General features: G+C 46.4%; 1 protein-coding gene across 2 annotated transcripts; it reads right to left on the bottom strand.

The window, feature by feature from the left end:
- Positions 1–12,254: 12,254 nt before the first annotated feature.
- Positions 12,255–15,310, bottom strand: LOC109772585 (PGR5-like protein 1A, chloroplastic). Of its 2 annotated transcripts, none has more exons than XM_020331267.3 (10): positions 14,745–15,310; positions 14,568–14,664; positions 14,380–14,480; positions 14,114–14,170; positions 13,716–13,792; positions 13,500–13,548; positions 13,239–13,349; positions 13,056–13,153; positions 12,869–12,944; positions 12,255–12,615 (listed from the first exon to the last, which is right to left on the bottom strand). In XM_020331267.3, the coding sequence occupies exons 1-9, from the start codon at positions 15,066–15,068 to the stop codon at positions 12,884–12,886; spliced, it is 975 nt and encodes a 324-aa protein (XP_020186856.1). In that variant the 5' UTR covers positions 15,069–15,310; the 3' UTR covers positions 12,255–12,615; positions 12,869–12,883. The 2 variants fall into 2 exon arrangements, with proteins under 2 accessions (XP_020186856.1, XP_020186857.1); XM_020331268.4 differs by having other exon boundaries at positions 12,255–12,635; positions 14,745–15,299.
- Between the last annotated feature and the right edge of the window lie 9,313 nt (positions 15,311–24,623).

Below are 24,623 nucleotides of genomic sequence, written 5' to 3'. Positions count from 1 at the left end.
ACGTGACTGCTAGGGTGGACTCGTCCGAGGAGGAGGCTACACGGACTCCGGTCCACGAACCTCCGGTCCACGGGTCTTGGGCCCACGAGCCTCGGGTCGACTGGCCTTCAGCCCACGAGAGTTCGGCCCACGAGACCCCGGAGGAGCACACGTCCGGATGGGGTACCTGGCTGGATCAGCCCGAGGAGCCGAGTGGCCATGCTGATGATGGCGGGGAGCCGACTGATCTTGAGGAGGAGGGGGGCACCGTCTACCAGCGTGGTGCTACACGGCTCCCGTCCGTGCCGGCGACCCGCGAGCATAGGTGGTTGATTTTCCCTGATGGGGAGAGGTACGTAAGTGCATTTAATATTTTTGTACCTTGTGCATTCACGTTTCTTCAAATAACTAATGCGTTGGCCTTGTCATGCTGCAGGGGTTGGGACCACCATCATAGTGTCCGCCGGCCCAACTCCGTCCTTGGAGTTCTTTGCCGGCAAAACTTCCCGGGGTTTGTCACGTTGCCTGGTGAGGGTCGGCTTCCAGAGCTTGGATTGAGCTGGGAGCACTACGTGGCTGCCCCGGCCCCGCCGGATGAGATTATCGACGGTGTCGTGTGCGACACGAGGGCAGACATGGTGATCAGAAAGTTCTGGGTAATTTCTCCTTTACACATTTAAAAATCTTCAACTAGCTAGTTATTAATTGTACTAATCAATATTGTCTCATTTGATTGCAGACATTCTATAGTTGTGAGGAGGGATACGAGGAGGACGCGGCACATGTTATCGAGAACGTCTGCAAGCGCCTACTCCAGAACTTACGGCACGAGGCTCGGGTGCAGGCTGTTCGAGACTACTACGCCTTGCGTGGTATCAAGAAGACCAAGCCGGCGTGCCGCGATAAGTTCCTGAGTAAGGAGCAGTACATGAAGGTAATTCTTAAGGCCTTCTACTTAAGTTCCTTCATTTAGTAATTCTTAGCCGTAGCCCTCAAGTTTCTATTTGCTAACTTAGGCGCCTCCAAGATGGTGTGCGGATCGGATGGATTGTTGGGAGGTGTTGGTCGATGAGTGGTGCTCAAAAGAATGGCTAGCCCTCCACAACGAGGCCAAGGACAAACGTGCGCAGAAAACAGATCCAAAAGGTAATGTAATCATCGGACTTCTCCTAGAGTTTGGACGGTTGGATCGAGCTGAAATTTTGAGGGTTGATGAATATGAAATTCCTCATCCGATGAACGGTGGGATCTTCCAAACGATGTCCAAGATAGATGCTGCACTCCTCGCCCTAAACTCATCCAAATTCCTGTCCAGATTCGACAAGGCTCCGGTAGATCCAAGTTTGCCAGAGATTCCTTCATCGAAACTCGATGATTTTTTGCCGGGTTGTTCAAGGCTCAATTCCGCACAATTCCAGGGAAGCAATCCTCAAAGCGATGCTCTAAGAAGCGGGGAAGGCGAACACAAATCTGCTGTCCAAAAAAACTGTTGTCAATCTGCAGATGAGCCATTGATCCTTTGTGATCACACAGCGGACTCTCAATGAAAACACCGGTGTCGGTATCAAAACTGGCGGATCTTTGGGTAGGGGGTCCCGTCTGTGGATCTCGGATCGGTGGTAACAGGAACAAAGGAGACGATCATTAGTTGTGGTCTAAACCCTAGGGGGTGAATATATGAATGATTGTCCTCTAAGGTCTAAATCCTCCAGTTTATATAATGTACCCGAGGCCTTGGATAACAAGAGTCCTAGTTGAATACGTAGGTGGAGAGGGGTCATTGTCTTGATCACCAAGTCTTGTAGAGTCTTCCTCGTATATGTCATGGGCTGCCCGAAGTGGCCCATTAGTGAACCTCCATGGGGGTCCTCGGCCCGATCCACCTGATCGAGAGACGACGTGGTGAGTACCCCTAGTCCAGGACACCGTCACAACTGGTCAAGGCATTACAAGTCAAAGTGATGAGCAGCCATCAAGTGATGATGATGATGATGATGATGAAGTTGGTAATTGTCGTGGTTTTGTCACGGCAGATGTCCTTAGTGTCAGGACTTAATCGCGAGGCCAACGCATCTATGTGGTAGCTTGAGAGGGGTTGAGTGAGACGAGAGACGCAGGGCGGATCAACACACAAGACAAGGGTTTAGACAGCTTCAGGCCCCGGGAAACATCATCCGGTAACAACCCTACATGCTGTTTGTGGCTAGGTCTCATTATCATCACGAGGGAGTCGCCGTAAACCGGCTCTTTGTGTCTAGCCCTAGAGATTGTTTCTTTTTTGCTTGTCCCTCTTGGGGAGCCCTGCCCCTCCTTATATATGTTGAAGGGGCGGGTTACATGTGGAGTCCTATTAGGATTAGGACTAGTTTATCTCTAATACAAACCGAATACAAGTCCAGGTCTTAACTCCTTGTAAGACAAATATTTCTCACGCCTTTCCTCTTAAACCGGCCCACCATAACATGAGCCAGCCTTCTGGGCCTTGGGCCTTGTCACCGTCTGTCCCGCCCGCCGGGTTACCAGTGAATCATAATATTTAGTCAGGTTGCTTGTAAACCGTCTGGTCTGTGTGGGTCGCCGGTGAATCGCCAAGTGTCAGCGGGGTCTCAAATAAACCGTCAAGTCCGGCCGGGTTATAATTCCGGCCGGTTTACGCCGCGGGGTATATCCCCGACATTAGCCCCCAGTTTAATTTGGATTTATCCATGTTAAACTGATCCTGCAACATAAACACAAGAACGAATTTGACAGGTTGTGCTCTGGGTTAAATATTCTTGTAAACCGGCATCTGATCATCCTTAAGTCCTTGTTATTTCTTCCTTCTGAAAAATCCGAGTCAATAGACCAGCTTCATAATCAATTTGCTTGCAGAAGATATTTTGTAAATAAAGAATCCATTTGAATCGGCCTTCAATGCTCTGATTTGACAAAAATATTGGTCTTCAAATATTCAACTGATATCCGCCGGTTTGAAAATGTAGAACTTGCCGGTTTATCACTGCCAAAATTGTCGGGTTATAAAAACTAATGATCCCGGGTCATGATTGTTGCCAACGCCGGTTCATGATTGTTGCCAACGCAGGTTCATGATTGTTGCCAACGCCGGTTCATGATTGTTGATGACGCCGGGTTATGATTACTGCAAACACCGGGTCATAATGATAGGTGACGCCGGGTCAATAATTGTTGGTGACGCCGGGTCATAATTGTTGCAGACACCGGGTCAATCTGGTTAGCTCAAAACTGAAATTTGGAAGATATTTCTCCCTTATATCCATATTACCTGTAGCCCCCAAGTCTTGAACAGAACAAAGTGATGATTTGAGACTTGTTTCCATATAATTACTGCCACTTTGAAGAAATCTATGTTGTTCATCTCAGTCACTAGTAAAAACTGAATACTCCATATATGTAGCCCCCAAGTGCCGGGTTGTCATGCTTGCAACAACCTGGGACTTGTAATTGCCTTATACTCATAAAAACTTCAACCAGTGTAGCCCCCAAGGGCCGGGTCATTATGAAATAATGAGCAGGGACTTTATAAATATGATCATGTAGATTGAACAACAACTAGTAGCCCCCAAGGGCCGGGTCAGTAAGATAATGTTGAGCTGGGACTTTGTATATACTTCTTTCATAAGAACATCATATGATGTAACCCCCATCATGGGGCTTGAACCCACGTCCACAAGGTTAAAAGCTTTGTGCTTTACCAACTGAGCAGTGGACCCTTCAATATAATGGATTAAGGCTTGTATACCTTGAATGTTTGACAGGAGCAATTGGTAGCCCCCAAGGGCCGGCTCATTATGATATGATGAGTCGGGTCTTCAATAAGGCCAATAAAAAATGACTTTGCATTAGCCCCGAAGTGTCATGGTGCATGCTTGCAGCGACATGAGACTTGCATGTAATCTCAATTTGAATAATGTAGCCCCCAAGTGCCGGGTCGTAAGCCTGCCGCGACTTGGGACTATTCCTTCCATTGTAGAATAAATCATATCCTTTGATAAAATAATAGCCATTGCGCTAAAGCGACTTTGAAAACCTCAATAATACCGGTTATTAATAACCATAATAAAAATCCAGCCATGTCGGCTATTCAAGATAATATAATCCGGTATGAAAACCTTATTCATTCAATATCATAATGAAAATTCAGCCAAGTTTGGCTATTTGTATAATATAACCCAATGATTTATAAGCGCATGATTCCAATGGCGCAATCCAAATATATACTGGAGACTTATAGTCCAAAGCCAGGCCGGGTTAACAAACACCGGATAATTTCTCATCATATACTGGCGACTTATCGTCTTAAAGCCAGGCCGGTTTAATAAACACCGGTGATTTATAATCATGCTTTATTCAACCTGTTTCTGCATACAACAAGTTTAAAGTGTCCTGGCGGTTTACCGCCGGACGGGTCATAATGCCCAACATATAACCCGGGTTTATAACCAAGGCTACACTTCAGAATAATCAAATATGAAATATATCATACCTGTGACATTGAATCACATCGTTGGTTTACCAACTTTTTGTAGTAAGGGTGATAACCCAAATTTTGAGTACTGATAACTCCTCCCATATTGTGTCGGTTTATGATTAAACCGTTCTGGGTTGTGATAAACACCGGTTTATCCATATTCAATTCTGGCGACTTATAGTCGAAACCAGACCGGGCTGGTAGTCTCCGGATTATAACTGATCATATACTGACAACTTGTAGTTGAAAGTCAAGCCGGGTTGACGAACACCGGCTTGAAAATATCACAAATCTTGTCAAAAGAAAGAAAAACTTAGCAAAAGGCAAATAAAAACCGTTGTAGTCGAGGCTTTTCACGGGCTGCCAGGCCCCAAATTTGATCAAGAGGTGTAGCTATGGTTCGGGTTCGAACAAGCCCCCAAGTGATGCTGTGGCATTACGCCGATCAAGAGGTGTAGCTATGGTAAGGGTTCGACCAAGCCCCCAAGTGATGCTGTGGCATTGCGCCGATCAAGAGGTGTAGCTATGGTTCGGATACGACCAAGCCCCCAAGTGATGCTGTGGCATTGCGCCGATCAAGAGGTGTAGCTATGGTTCGGATACGACCAAGCCCCCAAGTGATGATGTGGCATTGCACCGATCAAGAGGTGTAGCTATGGTTCGGATACGACCAAGCCCCCAAGTGATGCTGTGGCATTGCGCCGATCAAGAGGTGTAGCTATGGTTCGGATACGACCAAGCTCCCAAGTGATCAATAATATGATAAGCCAATAAGGCAGGATACCCATGTTTGAACCGCGCATCATGGCAGCAGGTCCTCTTCGGCAACCTTTAACTTTTTGCAAGAGATAAATTCTTCTTGAACCGGGATTTTGAACCGGATATTGAGAGCTTCAAGCTTTGTGGGAGACATCTTTCCCTTGAACCGGATAGTAAACCGGAATCGTCATTTTCAGCCGGAAATTTTCTGGCGGCCTTTAAACTCGAACTTGCGAGAAGTTAATTCCTTTTTGAACGGGACATTGTTAAATCGGATTTGAGCGCTTCAGAGCTTTGTGGGAGAATAGATTTCCCTTGAACCGAATTGTAAACCAGATATTGAGAGCTTCAGTGAGACTGACTTCCCTTGAGCCAGATTTTCAACCGGAATCCTTTCTGATGACCCGGAACTTCTTCATTGAGCCGGGATTTTGTAACTGTCATATACTTTCTAAGCCGGAAATTTTCTGACGGCCTTTAAATTTTCATCAATATAACAGTAGCCACCGGGACCGGGTTATCTGTCCCTCCATCGTCCTGGGGTTCTTAAATTTGCTGAAACTGGCAAGATTTGCTGAATCATGTCATCGTAACCCCCGAGTCCCAAAGGTGACTCGAGGAGTTGGCTTGAGATTCTCCATATTTTTACTGTGATATAAACCGGCATAACTTATATATCATTGGTGTTGATAGCACGATGTGAATCCACAGAAGGTTGAGGTGACTGCGGCGGGTTGTAAATGATCCCGTATGAGCCGTGTCAGCAACTCGGCCAATGGTTCCTTCCAACTGGTGATTCGAAGTTAACCAAACTGTAGTGGCGGCGACTTGTGCGCCTGCCCATTGAACCACCTAGTGCAGACGGCGGTTGATAGTATATGATAATTTGCCTCCATTTTGTTGAAAGAAAACCAGGCTACCCAAGCTGTGACTTGCTCATACTCAATAAACAGATCATGCAGACAGGTGCGGCCCAGTGTGTTGATGTAGGCCAGGCCGCGAGAGACGGACGACAAAGACAACCACGGCTTCAGAGGCAGCTTAGATGAATCGGCCGCGGCATTGTAAGCCAATGCGGACGGGGAAAATCGGCACCAGTGTTGTAAACCGGCACAGACGGGCGAGTTAATCGCAGGCGTGGTCCCGGCAAGCTGATGTAAACCAGGCCACAGGGACGGCGACTTGCTCACGTTCATTCACCGTGTAATGTGGCACGGACGAACACCGGGCAGGACGTTGCCAGCGCGTGCTCCGTAACCACATTTTATAATGAATAATTGTCCTGCATATCAAAATATACGGTCCAAAGTAATTGTTTTTGACAAAAAACAATGTGTCAAAAATAGACTTAGATAGATGTCACCTGATATGTTAGGCCGGAATTATCCGCCATGGAGTTGATGGTCACCACGGTGAAGCTAAAATCAACCACGGATGAGTCACCCGAAGGAGCAAACGGATGAGTCGGCCGTAGCGTTGTAAGCCGGTGCAGACGAGCAAATTGTTCTCCGCGTTGTAAACCGGCGTGGACGCGTGAACCGGCCGTGAGGGCGGACGGGCGATTCGTCCGTGGTGTTGTAAGGCGGTGCGGACGGGCGAGTCGGCCGGCGCGTTGATGTAAACCGGACCGCGATATACGTGTCCGTGAAGCTGCGCAGCACAGCCGAACGTGCATCCGCGGTATAATACCACCCCTTTTTCTTTTAATAGCCGTCCTGCATAAAAATATTACAGGCCAGAGTAATTGTTCTCAAACAATTTAATATGTACTGAAAATAAATAGGGCGAATAGCACCTGAAACTTTTGTCGGATGAACACAGATGCTGGTTGCAACGTATGCATGTACATGCTCTCCGATGATGGACGCAGTGTCTGCTAGATCGCGGCCATGGATTTGACTGGCCGTCACACTACTTGTTGCAGACGATTGTCTCTTCTTTGGACTTTAGTTGGCCTTGTGTGATAGTACATGGTCTTCCACATAATTAGGCTTGTTCTTCCAAAGCAATTTTCACCGGCCTAGTGGCCGCCCGTGGCACATGCACCCATGACGCTTTGGATCCAGTCGATGGAACTGCAACGGGAGGTCTCCTCTTTTCCTTTAATTTACTCAGGGCTTGAGTAGACAGAATGTATCTCTTCCACGTAGAGTGTAGCAATTGTCCAGACGTGTGCTGCTGCAATTTTTCTCAGGAGTAGTAGCGGCCACGAATATGTAGAAAACAACAGCAACAACTTGCGGCTAGTAGATCGATGTATAGGGCTTAGTTGGAAATCTTCTCTGAACTCTTTAAACACTGGGCACACCAGGTACGGCATTTGAAAACTGAAAACTGACGTGAGAAACCACTTGGGCTACAGCAAGGCGTCAAACTCTCTCAAATATCTGACCTCATCAATATTGTGAACTCCCTGGACAAATTCCAACTTGCCTTGCTGGGTAGCGCCGTCGTGTTGACCGGAGCATAGACTGTTATGCGTGGATCTTTGAGAGAGCTTGATTCATAGCAGAGGGGTGCTGAGTTTCCATGGGCACAACAGAGGCGGATCCTTCTTTGGACGGGGGGCGGCTCTGCAATGGTGCGGGACGGCCGGCTCGGCAACTGACGGACGCTTTATCGGGTGAGGGCCGGCTCGGGACCTGACCATGGCGGATGCGTGAGGCTGGTCGGCGACTCGAGGCCGCGGGAACAGCTTGCAGGCGCCGCTGTGTTGAAGCGGCCAAAGCGGCGGAGATAGCCGGCGCTCGAGACAAGCTGAGACGGCTGGCGGCTTAGAGACGGACTCCGGCGGGAGCGACGACCCGAGGCGAGGCAGCGCTGCAGCCAGGGACAAGCACAGGGCGGCGCCGGCGACTCACGGCGACGGGGCGACTCATACAGGGCGGCCTCACGGCAGGAGCAAGGTGCTCAGGCGGCAGCGCGACGCGGGAGCGCCAAGGCGGAGGCGGGCTGGCGGATGAAGTGGAGGCGCGTCGGCGGCTCGCAGCAGAGTCAAGGCCGTGGGAACGGCGGCTCAGAGGCGAGGCCGGCTCTAACACAGCCGGCAGCGGCAACTTGAGAACAGGCCAAGGCGGAGGCTCAACGGCAGCTGCGGGCGGCTCATTACGAGGCGCGACGACGGAGGCTCGAGGTGGGGCGGACGGGGCGTCAGCCAAAAACGGCAAAGCCGGCCCGATGCAGCGGCGGGTCGACGTACAGCCGGCTCGGAACGAAGCCACGACCGCGGAGTCTGAATCCAATCCCGTCCACGTCCTCGTTCGGGTCACTCTTGGTTTGACTTTTTCTCTCGTACTGATGGATCATTGGATGGATCACTTTTTGCCTTCACATCTGAAATCGGTAGTATTAGTCGGCCGGCGGCTTTCTCGCGGAGGAATTAATACCAAACATGAGTCGACGCCGTCTGGACTCAATACAACGTAATAGTGCACGGGCAGCAAAACTTTGATTGTCTCGGCGACTTGTGATTCTTATTGATCTCGGCGACTTGCGATAGCAGCAGTAGAAATCAATCTCCTATCCGATTCAACAGCTCATGTAGCGTCGGCGGCACACAGAGTACCAAACCCTAATTTCTTCCTTGACTTTAATCTTAAAAATCATTATCTGAAAAAATTACAAACTTCTCGATCCCTGGGTAGATCCCTCCAAGAACTCATCACCATCGTGCGCAGGCCCCACGGTGGGCGCCAACTGTCGTGGTTTTGTCATGGCAGATGTTCTTAGTGTTAGGACTTAATCGCGAGGCCAACGCATCTATGTGGTAGCTTGAGAGGGGTTGAGTGAGACGAGAGACGCAGGGCGGATCAACACACAAGACAAGGGTTTAGACAGCTTCAGGCCCGGGAAACATCATCCGGTAACAACCCTACATGCTGTTTGTGGCTAGGTCTCATTATCATCACGAGGGAGTCGCCGTAAACCGGCTCTTTGTGTCTAGCCCTAGAGATTGTTTCTTTTTTGCTTGTCCCTCTTGGGGAGCCCTACCCCTCCTTATGTATGTTGAAGGGGCGGGTTACATGTGGAGTCCTATTAGGATAAGGACTAATCTATCTCTAATACAAACCGGATACAAGTCCAGGTCTTAACTCCTTGTAAGACAAATATTCCTCACGCCTTTCCTCTTAAACCGGCCCACCATAACATGAGCCGGCCTTCTGGGCCTTGGGCCTTGTCACCGTCTGTCCCGCCCGCCGGGTTACTAGTGAATCATAATGTTCAGTCAGGTTGCTTGTAAACCGTCTGGTCTGTGCGGGTCGCCGGTGAATCGCCAAGTGTCAGCGGGGTCTCAAATAAACCGCCAAGTCCGGCAGGGTTATACTTCTGGCCGGTTTACTCCGCGGGATATATCCTCAACAGTAATGATAATGCCAATGAAAATCCACCTGATTCACCACTAGCGCAGCAGCAAAGAAGAAGTGACAGAGGTCGCATTCCTTCGTCTAACTATCCACCACAAGAATATGTGTTCATGACTGACGCGGGTGAGCTCTCGTGCTATGAGGAGGCAATGTCTTATGAGAACAAGAATGAATGGTCAGAAGCCATGCAGGATTAGATGAAATCCCTATATTAGAATGATGCTTTTGAGTTGGTGAATCTACCAAAGGGAAAGAGAGCACTCAAGAACAAGTGGGTGTACAGAATGAAGACTGAAGAAAACACCTCATATCCAAGGTATAGGGCCAGATTGGTTGTGAAAGGATTCACTCAAAAAAGGGCATTGATTATGGTGAGATATTCTCTCGGGTGGTCAAGATGTCCTTGATCTGAGTTGTGTTTGGCATGGCTACCACCATGGACTTGGAAATTGAACAACTTGATGTGAAGACAACATTCTTCCATGGTGGCCTAGAGGAGGAGATATACATGGAGTAGCCAGAGGGATTAATGGTTGTAGGTAAGGAGCACTTAGTTTGCAAATTGAAGAAGAGTATGGCTTGAAGCAAACTCCTTGGTAGTGGTACAAGAAGTTTGAGTCTTTTTGACTGGGTTGGGTTACCATAAAGCACAACCTGATCATTGTGTCTTTATGAAGAGGTATGCCAAGGGTGATATATTATTCTCTTTTTGTATGTTGATGATATGTTGATTGTTGGAAATGTCACAAAGAGGATTGCTCTCCTCAAGAAGGTATTGAGTAAATCGTTTGCCATGAAGGATTTAGGACCAACTAAGCAAATACTTGGCATGAAGATCTCACACGATAGATCAAAGATCTCATAGGAAAGATAAATTGAGAATGTACTTGGAAGGTTTAATATGAAAGATACAAAATCTGTTATCTCTCGCTTGCAGGCCATCACAAACTAAATTCGAAAAATGTCCTACAAGAAAAAAGAAGAAAGAAGAAATGAGAAAAGTACCATACCAATATGTTGTGGGAAGTTTAATGTATGCCATGGTATGCAATAGGCCTGATATTGCCTATGCAGTAGGAGTTGTTAGACGGTTCATGACAAATCAAGGTAAAGCTCACTAGGAAGCAGTGAAGTGGAATCTTGGGTATTCAAAGGGAACTTCTACATCTTGTTTATGTTTTGGAAGATGTGATCATGTATTGCAGGGCTATGTAGATGCAGATTATGCTGGTGAAAAGGATCATAGGAAGTCCACATCTAGGTACCTGATGACTTATGTAGGGGGGCAGTGTCATGGCAATATGGATTGTAGAAATGTGTTTCTACATCAACTACAGAAGCTGAGTATATAGCAGCAGTTGATGCTGGCAAGGAAGTTTTGTAGAGGAAGAACTTCTTGCAAGAGCTCGACATGAAGCAAGAGAAGTATGTTTTGTTTTGCGGTAGTCAAAGTGCTATTCACCTTGCCAATAATTTAAGCTATCACTCTCGAACCAAGCACATTGATGTGAGGTAACATTGGATTTGAGATTTTGTGAGTTCCAAGTTGCTTCAACTTGAGAAGATCCATACCGACGACAATGGTTTGGATACGATGACCAAGATATTACCAAATGAGAAGCTACAAGTTGCGAGGTAGCAGACATGGCGGTGCCCCCCTCATGAGTCGGAGGGGGAGATTTGTTGGGATATCCTCCTGATGTGGGTTGTGAGGATATGACCATTTAAAGCCTTTTAGGCAGCCCAAAGATGTGCAAAAACTCACTACCCATTTAGGTTATGACCTAGGGTCATTTTGGACTTTGTACCTGAGAGGATGCGGATGCTTTACCCTCAATCCAACAACCACCACCAAGTGTGACGAAAATCAGTTCAGCCTCCATTGGAGAAGAAGAGAGAAAACTAAAAGAGAAAGGGTGGAGAGGAAGAGTAATGAAAAAAGTAAACAAAGCTCCTCCCCAAGGTTGTGATGATCTAGATCCACTACCTTGTCTCCTTCGAGCTGTGGTTCCACTATCTTAGGTGAGTTTATTCCAATCCGTAGCTCTTGAGCCCAAAATCTTTTTCGTCCAAGCTTCAGAAATCTTGATGTATGAGCTCCTCTAGTGCTATCTACAGAATAATTTGTTGTATCCCACATTTGATAATAGTAGAAGAGGATTTGGGTAGCTTCGGCCCATGGTTTTCCCCCTCAAGTTGGGGGGAAGGGGGGGGGGGTCTTCCACGTAAATCTGGTGCCTCTGTGATTGATGCTTGCTGCTGTCCAAAAGTCATTCCTACCATCAGACATAGTCTGAGGAGCGTCTTGTGTGCTAAGTAACATATTTTGCCTCCATATATGTTGTTGCATACGTTAACTTCCGTGCTAAGCAACGATCCTTTAGTTAGTACATGGAGTGGTGCTGATATTACTTGTGTGTAGTATTCAGTTCATCACAAGTGTATTTTTGTGCTAATTCCCAACATAAACCAAGTAACAAGCCAGCTTTCTTCTTCGATTCTTATACAGGGACACCTTCAGTTCATGCAAATGTGATTTCACAAAACGGAAGGCAGATATATTTTTAGTGGAAGGTATATACAGGGATAAGAAAGCTATCCCTTGCACAATGGCCCAAAAATTAGAGGAAAAGTTGTCACTTGCGCAATGAGCCACAACAGTGTGATTCGACACAAGCTCGTTAGACAAAAACCAAAACAAGCCATGGTCCCATGGTCCAGTTGCCAAATGTAATGGCCCTTGCAAGCACATCTTTCTCTTTTCCCCCTTTTATTCGTGGCGCATGACAATTGGCCAAGACTACGTATAAGCTTCGGTTTAATGTCATAGGCTCACAACCATCTAGATTTTCTATACATTCTGCAATTTAATCCGTCTGAATCAGGTACAATTGCAAATACATATCTACAGAAAATCATACTAGAACATAGAAGCAGCAAGCAGTTCCTTGCAGACTTGGCAATTCCATTTGCTCACTTGATTACCAAACATGAATGACCAATTCTGCATCTCGGTGCTCCTACCTGTTAATGAAGACGTGCCACTGTTTGCATCAAAGTTGCATAAAAGTAACAATATAAGTTCATATGTATCTGCATCACTTATGATTGATATGACATGAATATAAACAAAAGAAATCATGTTCTATTTTTCCTCTTCCATAATGAACCTTGTAGAAATGCAGAGCAAATTGCACGGGAGTAAAAGTGATACCCATCTGTCAATCACCGGAAGCAACAAGATATGCTACCACAGAACTGTTACAGTGACCCGTACCTTCAATTATCCTGTTCATGAATCTGGAAGTGTGATCAACCGAGTTTTTGAGTCGTATACCATCACCGTTTTGCAACTGGGAAGAAAGAAAACATCGCGGTAATGTTAATAGTTGCTAGAAACCAATATGTCGTACTTCAGAACTCTGATATGGGTAACATGGAGCGTGATAGTTAAAGGAACATACTTTGCGCACTTCACATTGTTCGTTGCTCCACCACTCTCGATCGACAGTATCGTCCCGTAGAAGGAAAGATTTTCAGTGCCGCAGTTCGGACACGGCCCCTAGATGGGAAGAAAAACCATGAGTTTTCTCTCAACCTGAATATATACATCAAAGTATGCATTGGGAAAGGGGGGAATAACAAACCTTCAGGATTAAGACATCATTTATTATGGCCTTGGTTACCACTTGCGCCGTAACCAATATCAGAGGCAAAGCGGCAAAATATGTGAATATGAATCCGAAGGGCTCCGGAAACTTCATTGTTCACGAAAAATCCAAAGTCAATTAGAAAAGAAAAAAGCGATTAACTAAGATGTGGCAAAATAAGGGCCACATATCTGGTCACGGATGTTTATGTGAGTGCAATATTGAGTAGGGTATGCAAATTAGTAAATACTAACTAACCTGGAATACATTGACCTCAAAGCCAGTCAGCTCATCGATGAAAAAGAACCTAAATGTAAATTTGAAAAATCAACGTTAGCTATGATTAGCATAACTCAGCCAGTATCCCTGCTTAAAGTGACAGAAGAAGCCTCTGTTGCAATCAGTTTCAGTCCAACTTTAGTGAATAGTATACTAGCAGTAAACCCTTTGAGGAAAGAATGTGAATGAACTCACAGTCCTAGAGCAACAATAGTCGCTGGAACATTGAGCAGGAACATCTTCAAGTAGTCAACCGTCAGATCGCTGTAAACCTGTGCCACGTTTTGTAGATGGTCAGAGTAGAGCAAAAAAAGGGGCCGGCACTTACATTTTACCAAATACGAATCACGAAATCGATGAAAAGTTGCAGCAGCATTTTTGGCAGTTTAATTTCAGAGCTTTTCGCACGATATAAGGTGCGTCTGTTGACTAATTTCAGGCATACTGCAGATGCAATGGGGGGTTGCAGTATCCATCCATACAAACCCAAGTGACTTGCTTGAATTTGAATCAATGTGAACAGATAACAGAATGAAAATGTTACAGCAGCTGTGAGTATCACTGCTGTATGACTTTTTTTTATCATCAGTTACCTTCCGACTCCGTAGACTGCACCTAGGGCCTTCCGTCACGATGTCGCTTCCATCTTGCTAGCAAAGGTAGCAGGCAGAAAAGAAAGGCCAGTTACGAAAATGATTATAGAAATATTTGTGTTACTTAGAGCATACTAATATCCTAGTGACCAGAGTGTCTATGTTTAAACATCTATCTGTAAGTGCATTATCAGTAGCATGTCCTTTGTTAGTTTGCTCTAGCGATAGGAATGCTACGGAAGCAGAGCCCAAGCTGCAGGTAGTACCTTGAGTCTGAGCTTGAGCTCGTCGAATTCGGCGTCGGACATGATGGGGTTGCCGGCGATGTAGGCCATGGAGGCTTCCAGGAGCCTCTGCTCATCGGCGCCTGAAAACACCCAGGAAAAAGAACAGAGGTTTGAATCAAACCATAGTTGGAAATTCTGTTTGGTAGGGTGATTCAGTAAGCTCGTACTTAGCATGACGACGCTGCTGCCTTCCCACATGAGCTCCTCCTTGAGGTTGTCGAACTCCTCGTTGGACATGATGGCCTTCTGGTCGTAGTAGAAGGACTGCACAAGAAGACTACATGTTGAGGAGAAGAGCGGAGTAATCGATTGAAGCATGAAGAACATGAATCGGTGCTACGTACCTGCAGGGCTCGTAGGAACTCCTGCTCCATCTCCCCGATGGTCTTCTTCTTCTTGCCGTCGATGCTGCAGTAGGGGAGCACGTTGCCGTCCACCACCTCCTCCTCCTGCTGCTGCACCTGCCCTTGCTGCTCGGTGGCGCGGGGCCGGAGGAGCAGCAGTGCTTGGCGGCGGCGGCCCAACGCGAACGTCGTTACGGCGAGCGCCGGCGGTGACCGGGCAGAGCGGGCAGCGCGATGGGCGCGGGAGGAGGAGGAGGCGGCGGGCCTGGAGGAGAGGGACGGCAGGCGGGACGCCGGCGAGAGCGCCACCACCTCGGCGGCCATGTTCGTTCCCTGGATCCGGTCCGGTGGGAGGCAAACGTTAAGCGAAGAGAAGTTGTGGCAGTAGAGGAGATATGGTGGGACGGGAGTTTGTGTGGCGCCGGGTGCAGGGAGATCCCGCGCTCCCCTGCCTTCCTCTCCTCTGCTTTCTCCAATCCACTCTCACTCTGCCCTTGTGTTTCTGTGGTTTATCTTGTACCCCCTCCATGTATAATGGTCCAGGTGTCCAACTCCACTCTGTCCTTGCTTCCTAGTATACTATCTAGGATTTTTGTTGGTTGATAAAACTTGTTGTACAGTATTTATTTAGGATGTTGATTGACAGACTCAGTCCATAATTTTAGGAGTCCTATTTTTCTAGGGGGGTGCTGGATGGAATGCCATGACGGATGACGACATGGCAGGTCAAGGAGGTCGACGGAACATGTAGGGGTAGGGAATCGGTGAGCCGTATGCAAACCACCCTCAATGAAGGGCATTCATTCAGGGAGTAATGCTACACATACGGAAGGCTTACGAGCTTTTTACAGACTGATTAGAAAACAATCTGACATGGCAATTTCTGGTTGGATTTGAGTTGGGGAAGTGCCCCCCTCCACACGCCCCCCGAAATGAGAGGTTTAGTATCCTTGAAGGTCTGTAGAATTCTTGTAATTGATTGTAGGTCTACCTTTTTTGGTATTCGGGTACTGTGAGTCGAGTTTATAAACTAGACTGAGCAAAGTAATATGCGGTCCAAATATTATTTTACTCGTTTAGTATTTATCGATCATCCACTCTCTACTCTCTAGGGACCGTGCAACCAGACATCCTCCTCTCTAACATAGTCGGCCACGGCTTGGAGGGGGAGAAGAACCTTCTTCCTCTAAGCTAAAGGTACCTACCACCACCCGAGAGACGCGTTGCAAAAGTTGTGTAGGTATGCAAGTGCTTAATTTCCTACATTTGGTATAGCTTAGTTGTTGTTTACATCTTTAAATTAAGCCAGTTATAGAAAAGATATGTGTTTGTCTTTAAATTAAGCCAGTTATAGAAAAGATATGTGTTTGTCAGTAAATATAGGATATATGTGTTTCAGACGGCTAATACGAGGAGATTTGCTCACCTGGTTAAGAAAAAACTCAACCATACACACCGCACCAAACAAATGAACGAGGATTGAGCCTAACTTGTTGGCCATCCGTGGGTTCGGTGACATCTCCACGGGGCATGGACGTCATGTGGGACTTCAAACATTTATTAATGGTCTTGTTCTTTAGTGTACTCTAGGATTTTCTATTTTTTTGAAAAGGATGTGTGCCTATGCCTCTACATGAAAATGATCTTTGTTAGGATATCTATAGTCCTTACTTCTATTTTTTATAGATTTTCTATTAATTATCAATAATTCAAAATGGTTCCCACGCAAATCTACACCTGGTGAATAGTAAGTTCAAATATCTGGGTTTGCCCCTATCTGTTTTCAGGCTGAGACGTCGGGATATTATGCCTCTTGTGGACAAGTACTCGAACAAGATGAAGGGCTGGAAACCCAAATTGCTGTCGGCGGTGGGTCGATTGAGCGCTTACGAACTCCGGCTCATGGCACTGTCGATCCATTTCATGGCAGTGTTGCCTTTCCCGGCTTGGGCCATTAAAATCATCAACAGAAGATGTCGAGGGTTCATCTAGAAGGGGGAGGAAGTGATCAGTGGTGGGCACTGCTTACTCCTGTGGGCACAAGTTTGCGCTCCCAAAGAGTATGGTGGGCTTGGTGTGCTTAACTTGAGATGGTTTGGATGGGCAGTGCGTTGTAAATGGCCATGGATGCAATGGGACGAGAATGCTAGGCCGGGGCACTTGCTAGCCGATAGCACAAAGAAGGAGGTCAGGGCCATGTTCAATGCAGCTTCTGCAATAACGTTGGGAGATAGTGCTTCATTCTGGACTGATAATTGGCTACCGGATGGCCGTTCAATCGCTAACATGGCGCCAGAGCTGTTCTCTTTTGTCAAGGACTCCGGCTGCTCCGTTCGTGAGGCTCTGCTGAACCAAGCTTGGATTAGGGACATCTCAGGTGGTGTCTCCGTGTAGGCGATCTTAGTACTTGTTCGTCTGGGACACCACTCAGGCTACTAATCTTCTGCCGGGCTCTCGGACCGTCTGGTTTGAAAGATCACTAATGACAATGAGTTCTCGGTTGGCAGTGCTTACAAGATGCTCTTCATGGCCAATGTGCACTTTGCTTGTAACAAGACGATCTAGGGATCCAAGGCGCCACCACGGTGCAAATTTTTCATGTGGCTGGTTGTTCACCGCAAGTTTCTTACATCGGATAACCTTCTACGTAGGGGTTACCCAGCTAGTATTTCTTGCCCACTCTACTTCTCTGAACCAGAAGACTGCACACACCTATTTATACACCACTGGTTCACGCAACAAGTCTGGAGGTTTCTTAAGTTTTGGACCGGGGCGGATTTTGTCGTGCATGATGATCAACATGGCTGCATAGAGGGATGGTGGCTTCAGGCAAGGGCGGGCATTCCCAAGCCTATGCGCCGCAACTTTCATACAATTGCGATCTTGATGCACTGGAGGTTATGGAAGGAGAAGAACTCCAGGGTGTTTGACCACATGGCCAACAACGCCGATAGTCTTCGATCTGGTGCGTGAGGACATCGCCGTGTGGCGATCTGCTGGTGTGTGTGTGTGTTCTGTTCTCTGTATCTGGGGACAGCCTTTGTTTTTCCAGTTCTAGTGTGCATAGAACTGTTAACCTGTTTGTACCTCTTGTCCCCTATCTAATAAAGTTTGGCCTATGGCTCTTCGACTAAAAAACTTAAAAACATCTAAAATTTTATGAATGCTCATGTGGGCAAGGTGCATGCAAAGTTTTTGTGCTTCTTGGACATCTAAAGAGCTCGTACCAAAATTGTTCTTCTTTTTCAAAGTTTTTCACCCAACTTGATTTGTTTTGGCACAACCTCATCAGATGTCAAAACAGCATGATTTTTTTTAATTTACTGTTCACGCCCAGGTGAAGATGAGGCTGAATGCAGAATAGTCACTCTGATTAATTATGATTAAGCTAAACAATTGTATTGTACTCCCCTTGAAAGAAATATAAGAGTGTTTAGTGATGCAAACACTCTTATATTTATTTACGGAGGGAGTATATATCTTTGTTACCATATCTATTACCCTCGTACATTGTAGAACCCTCTTAGTGGTATTTAACGATACTATTTTCAGAGAGGTATTTAAAGATATTAAATGGAAAAAAAGCATATGTGGATGTATTATGGTACACATAACTGGCACAAATTATTCCATTGACGAGTCTGATTTACATATTTTGAAAGTAATATGGTTCTAAAATATAATATACTCCTCAATCGAAATAATTAAAACATCTACATGGATCATGTTGTTGGAAACAATAATTTTTATGTAATATTAATATTAATTGTAGGATAAATATTATATAAATAGTTATATACTGATGACTTAGCACCATAATGGATTGTAAAAAGGTATATAAATGTTTAACACCATAATGGACTACAAAAAGTATAAATGTTTAATACAAATCGCTCTCAAGTATGAGACATGTTTTGCTAGATATATGATGTTAGATTCACTCGGAACTTCTGGATGGGACTACGGATAGAATGGAAAAACAGATCTGGACACCATAGATATAGTGATGGAGGGCAAAACTAGATATTCCATTACAGGGTTCAAAGAATGTTTAATTACTGGATGTTGGAGTATCTGGAACTATAGGAATGCCATCATTTTTATAACAAAGTCAAGGACATAGAGGACCGTCTATTATGCTTCAAAGTGCAATATAACACCATCATTAAAAAAACCAAACCTCGTCTCAAGGAGGGAATTCAAGCCTGGCTACACACACTGTGAACTAATTATTTGTAATAACTCTAGCAATACATGTGTATAGCCATCTATAAATGTCTCATATATTAATGAAAAAGAGAACAGTGGGGATTTTCCCCACTGTGTTTGCTCAAAATAAAGATATGATGTTGGAAATCTATATTCACTGGTGTTTGTAAACTCTCATTCCTACGCATGTGGACTCCTGCTACACCCGGTACCTAGACAAAATAGAAATATAACATATTAAAAACAAAACAAATATAAAACAAAGTGTAGCAAAAAATAAATAAATGTTGTTGCAAACAAAAACATTAACATCTCATGTTTTTTTCATGACAAAATATCTATGTATAAATAAAACAAGGCACCAACGCAAATTCAAGAAATTCTTTTTTAGTCAAAAAACCCCAATGTAGAAAAAACACGAGAGGAAATAAACATATGCCGATTCGACAAATTCATATTCTATCAACGGCCACATAAAAGTGTCCAAAAATATTTTTAATAAAATAGGGAACAAGAACAATAAATATAAGAAATTTCTAGATTTAAGAAAAACAAGACAAGAAAGCGGCAAGAACATAGTTCTCTGCCTGACCTCTGCGCTGTTCTCTATGGTCATATTGAGCAAGATCAGTTTCATAGTACCTTTTGATCTCTGTACACCTCAGGTCCACATACAATTGGAGGGAGACCCCCCGCTCCCTCTGCCTTCCTCTGATTTCTCCGCTCCACTCTAGCCTTTGTGGTTTAGATAGGTTATCTTGTACTACTTCCATCCGGAAATACTTGTCGCTCAAACGGAAGTGCTAGATATATCCGTTTGAGCGAAAAGTATTTCCGGATTGAGGGAGTACCTCCTCCATGAAATATATGATCTCGGTCCTTCCTTCCTAGTACAATAGTTAGGACTTATTTTAATGAAGAGTTGTATTAATTAAAAGAGGAAACATTATTGTTCTTACAATCTTGCAAGGCCACGCTCAATATGCAGGTTGGCACCGCCCCTTGCATAACACCACCACGCAACTCTCTACGCCTAAACTGGGCAAGACTATGGGCTAAACTATTGAACTTCCTATGTACTTTACAAATTTTAACTTCTCTGTTTTCATGCTTGTTGGCATGAAATTTCTTCGCAATCACTCCAATTTCCTATCTATCTACACATGAGGGGTTGAGAACCTTTGCCACCGAGTTGTTGTCTATCTCGACAACTAAATGGAGGTCAGTAAACCACATCGCTTTTCGTAGTCGTTCAAGACAAGCAGTAGCTTCCGCGAAATTAGCTCCTTTGCATCGCGGTATATAGTCCCAGTTAGACAAAATAATTCTTCAATGATGATCTCGAACCTTTGCCACTGCTACTCTCCTCCAAGAAACTTCCATCAAAATTGACCTTGGCCCACCCTAGGTTAGGCTTTTGCCAATCCTTTTTCTTAGTAGTATCTTGTTGCTCCAATCTTGGCAGTTTAATCATAGGGCATTTCCCTTTACGATTGATCTCTGAATTTCCGGTCTCAATCATGCGTAGGTTTACAAGGTAGTTTTGCAAAAATCTAGCAGAATGAGAAATTTTTGCTTTACCTTTTGGGAATATCGTGTCATTTCTATGGTGCCAAACACGCCACCAAAAAAACATACATTTTTGTCTTAGGACTTCACTCACGTTATCTAGCAGGACATAAGAACCCAATCCTTTCATGTGTAGTTTATTTCGTGTTTAGGGCGGAGGTTCCAGACATCCTTCAGTTCATGCCAAAGGGCCCTTGCAAATGTACATCGGTGTACATCATGAAAGCCCGTTTCGTCATCAACACCACAAAAGTTATAAATTGGAGTGAGGCCTGGCATACGTCAAAATCTATTTGTTTGAACCGCAAGGGATTCAGTTGCTAGTCTCCAAGTAAAAGTACGCACTTTTTAGGGCACATTTGTTTTCCAAATAGTATCCCAAGTAGTGCGGTCCCCTGAAATATTATGGCTGAATCCAATTCAGAATTCTTCTCATCCATGGCTAGCATGTACGCAATACAGACAGTGAAAATTCCATTCTTTTCTAGCTGCCGAGCAATATAATCATCTTCATCATAGTTTGGGAGTCGAATGCTCAAAATATCATTAGCATCTTGTTGTGTAATTATATGCCTGATGTTGTCCTCCTTCCAAGAATGGGATTCTTGGTCAATGAGATCTGCAACCCACCGGGTTCGGGAGTTTGTTGGGTTTACATTAATTTTCATGTCTCCCCTCGGGATTCAATTGTCTCTCCAGATGCGAACACTTTTTCCATTGCAGATGCGCCACACGCATCCTTTCTTGAGGAGTTCCAAACCATGCATGGTGCCCTGCCAACCCGGCGATGCATTATGAATAAGCGCTGTGTCAAGCAGGTCAGCTCCATGATAATAATTTGCCTTAAGTACTCTCGCGCACAAACTATCCGGATATGCAATAAGTCGCCAGGCTTGCCTCGGAAGAAGAGCCTGGTTAGGATGTTGACAATAGTTAGGATGTTGACAAATTGATGCTCAGAAAGGTGGCAATTTGAACCATGGCCCATAGTAGATAGACCAAATAATCATGGGATAAGTGTAGGTGAAAATTCAGGTTGACGGTTGCCTAAGGATATATATGAGTCGTGCTCGGCAAGTGATGCTGATGCGGATAAAAGTAGAAAAAAAGGACCTAGGTCAGGTGATGATATATATGTATATCGCAAGTAGGTCACATGTAGTGGCGGATCTAGGCCCCAGGCCGGGGGGGGGGGGGGCAGGCCCGGGGCGTGAGGCCCATTTTCTTTGTGGGCTGCAGCGAAAATACTGTAGCAACTGCTACAGTATTCAAAGGGGGCTGGGGCGCTGGGCTGGGCTGGATCCGCCCCTGGTCACATGAGCAAATAAGTACCATGGGGTGGTATTTAGGTGTGTTGCTACAGTATTCAAAGGGGGCCGGGGCGCTGGGCTGGGCTGGATCCGCCCCTGGTCACATGAGCAAATATGTACCACAGGGTGGTATTTAGGTGCCGTAGATCTAGTTTTCTCGATTACAACAACCAAAGTGAACCTGAGTGTCGTCGCCGGCGACTCCTCTTGGTCAGAAAATCTCTTGCGGCGGGTGAGCGACAAGGTCGCCTGGTCCCAGACATTGTACCCGCTAGGGTAGAGCCGTACCTCCCATATGTTACATCCTAGTACCAAGCTCGTGGAGTGGGCGCACTCCCGAACCCGAGACGCCGCCCTGATCCTAGAGAAGTCATCGACGGTGATCGTACGGGACTCGGTTCGCACGACGTCATCTTCCGTCTTGGAGCCTATGAGCTGCCGGTACCACCGCCTGATCTTGCTCTCGGGGAGCTTGTATGATATGGTGCACCTTACGGTGAAGCTGTTGTTGTCGTGGATGCACGACGCAGACTCCAGCTTTTGTATCGCGACGTAGAGGGGTTCGAACGGAGAGTGAACGTGTGACACCATCTCCCCCCTGTGGAAGGCGACGCGCTCTCCGCTCTGGTCCAGGATGTCCAGGGTGACGTGGGCACCGTCTCGAAATAGGTACGGAGGCTCATCCTTGAGGTCGACATGGAAAACGAAATAGGGGGCCGGCGCGTACACCTCGACGAACCAGTTGTGGCCGAGGTCATAGAACCGGGCCACCTCGAGGCGTGTCGATGAGGAGGAGGACCGCGGCCGTGACTCGATTGTGAAGTTCTTGGTGACCGTTGAGGACATGGCTTCAATTTCAATTTGGTGCAAAGCCGCCGATGTAGCTATATTTATGGCTAGGACAAAGTTTGTCGTGGCAGGGTGCGTGTGTGTCGTCTTATCTTGTGTGTATGCATATATAGGACAAAGTTGGAGTACCGAAGGGAAGATGAATTCCCTCCGGGTTGACCCACCACCACTTTCGACATAGGCATATATAGTGTCGGTCTATAGACTCTACTGTTGCCGTTTTGTCGATTTTGATTATTTTCTTTCTGTCAAACTTTTTAGAATTGGCTGTGTGCATCTTAGTTATGCGCAGAGACCGGGTGTCACTCATAATGCTTTGTATCCGCTTGATGCTACATTTTTGAGTTAATAAAACGCCCTTTATCGAAAAAAAATATAGGACAAAGTTGTAGTACCGAAGGGAAGATGAATTCCGTGGTCCGGACGGGTTGGAGATGAATCGCTAGCCTGCTTCTGCTTCGGCTTCCTTTTTTTGCCAACCGAACTGGAACCAGGGTGGGGACAAGACGAGCGACGCGTACGTAACGAGACAGCTAAGCGGCCTGCTTGGCTCAACCGGGATCGGGAAGAGACAAGACGAAACGAGACGGAGTAGTATTATTTGTACACATATATAGAACTTGGATCGATACATGCTTCCCTACAAACAAGCTAGAACTAGCAGATGACATGCATGTGTATTCACATCGGCCGTTTCCGTTTAGCAGTAGTAATCTCCAACATACATGGCGCTCAGTAGTGGAGTGAGGAAGGACTCCTCTGCTTCGGCGGCTGGCGCGGTGGGCACAATAGTGGCCGCCGGGAGGATGGCGAACCACCACCGGATGATGAGGCGGTCGCCGCCACCTAGTTTGGCCATGAGCGACGTGGTTGGCATCTTGAACGAGCTCATGTGCGGGTTGCCACGCCTAAAACCATGCGTCACCTCCACGGACTCGTCGAACTTGCGTCCATGGACACCGGCGTGCAGCTCGAATCGGAATCTGAGCATCACCGCCGACTCATCATGGTCGTCAGCAAATAGCGCGTGGCGGGCGAGCGACAAGGTCACCTGGTCCCAGGCGTCGTACCCATTAGGGCAGAGCCGCAGCTCCCATATGTCATTTCCCAGTATCAAGCGTGTGGATTGGGCATAGCACTCCCCAACCTGGGATGCCGCTCTGATCTTGGAGAAGTTTTCGATGACGATGGTGCGGGACTCAGATAGCACGACGACGTCCTCCGGCTTGGAGCCCGTGACCCGTCGGTACCATCGCATGATCTTGCCGTCGGCGGGCTTGGGGAACGACACGGTGCACCTGAGGGTGAAGGTGTTGTCGTAGCGGATGCACGACGCCCCCTCAAGCTCGTCCCTGAGGACCGAGAGTGGGTCCAAGAGGGCGCGGTCATGATCCACCGTCTGAGCCCTGTGGAAGAGCACGTGCTCCCCGGTCCGGTCAAGGATCTCAAAGGTGACATGGGTGCTCCGCGGCAGGTGTGTAGTAGAGTACGGAGTATAGTTGAGGTCGAGATGGAAGGAGAAGCTGTTATCCGTAGTGAACACCTTGACGACCCAGCTGTTGCCTACATGGAGAGGTGTCGGCGAGGGGGACAACGGCCGCGAATACACGCGGAAGGTCTCGGTGACCGTCGACGTGAAGCATATAGTCTCGTGCGGAGACTTTTGGAAAGGGATACCGAAACCGGATGGAACTGGCAACAGGATCGTCACGGATTAGGATCAAGATAGCTTGCTCTAGCAGGACTTTTTCCCTTTTTTCTAAGGAATCGTGTTGGTCAAAACAACGACGACACGTCCTTCAGGCAATTCTGGGACAGAAGGTAATTCAACACGATTACGTACGCCTTCCAAACCCTAATGAGGTCTCCCGCCCTTTATGGAGTAGGTCTTGGTCCCATGCAAAAAAAAATTTAGGTTTTGGTCTCGCAGCTACGTTGCTCT

Source organism: Aegilops tauschii, chromosome 5 (assembly GCF_002575655.3).
Source record: "Aegilops tauschii subsp. strangulata cultivar AL8/78 chromosome 5, Aet v6.0, whole genome shotgun sequence".
Taxonomy (NCBI): domain Eukaryota; kingdom Viridiplantae; phylum Streptophyta; class Magnoliopsida; order Poales; family Poaceae; genus Aegilops; species Aegilops tauschii.
Note: the sequence above shows the minus strand (reverse complement) of the source record. Positions and strands in the feature narration are given on the sequence as shown.